Below are 665 nucleotides of genomic sequence, written 5' to 3'. Positions count from 1 at the left end.
AGAAGAAGAAAAAGGAAAAGGTCCTTGCCACTGTCACAAAACCAGTTGGTGGTGACAAGAATGGTGGTACCCGGGTGGTTAAGCTTCGAAAAATGGTAAGATCTGGAGGAGGTAGGCAGTGAGTTTAAATTTGAATGATGTGGAGATGTTGATTTTTCTGGGCCAGATGGCCTGAGGAGAGATGATTCTGGGCTCTTAAATACTGGGTTGTGTTGCTTCCTCATGCCTGGGGTAGAGACTCAACTGAAAGCGGCTTGGTGTACTTAGGAATGAGTTGTTAGGCTGGGATGTAGCGCAGTGTGAGTATAGCACACCGAAAGTTCTGGCTTTCCCATTGCCAGCACTGCAAAGTGGGGATTGTGTGAGTTAAATTTATCTAACTTGTACCAGTGACTACTTTTGTGCCATTTTTTTTGTCCTTTGTAGGTAAATGGGTGAAAGTTGTGTTTCTACTGCTGGGAGTCTGATGAGTTAGGACTTAAAGTATGTCAAACATACTTTACCTTATGAGACAACACACTGTGTCTTGAGAAGGGGTCTCAACCTGCCGCTGCGCCCCCCCCCCCCCCCAAGCAGGCGGATCTCTGTGAGTTCAAGACCAGCCTGGTCTACAAGAGCTAGTTCCAGGACAGGCTCCAAAACCACAGAGAAACCCTGTCTCGAAA

General features: G+C 46.9%; 1 protein-coding gene across 1 annotated transcript in view; it reads left to right on the top strand.

The window, feature by feature from the left end:
- Window positions 1–665, top strand: part of Rpl6 (ribosomal protein L6) — a 7,332-nt gene that overhangs the window by 2,645 nt on the left and 4,022 nt on the right. Inside the window, exon 2 of the mRNA XM_026784649.1 lies at window positions 3–118. Within this exon, the coding sequence (XP_026640450.1) occupies window positions 3–118 (116 nt within the window). The remainder of the gene's footprint in view (window positions 1–2; window positions 119–665) is intronic.

Source organism: Microtus ochrogaster, chromosome 2 (genome assembly GCF_000317375.1).
Source record: "Microtus ochrogaster isolate Prairie Vole_2 chromosome 2, MicOch1.0, whole genome shotgun sequence".
NCBI lineage: Eukaryota > Metazoa > Chordata > Mammalia > Rodentia > Cricetidae > Microtus > Microtus ochrogaster.
The sequence above is the reverse complement of the archived record's forward strand: the minus strand, read 5'-3'. Positions and strand labels throughout refer to the sequence as shown.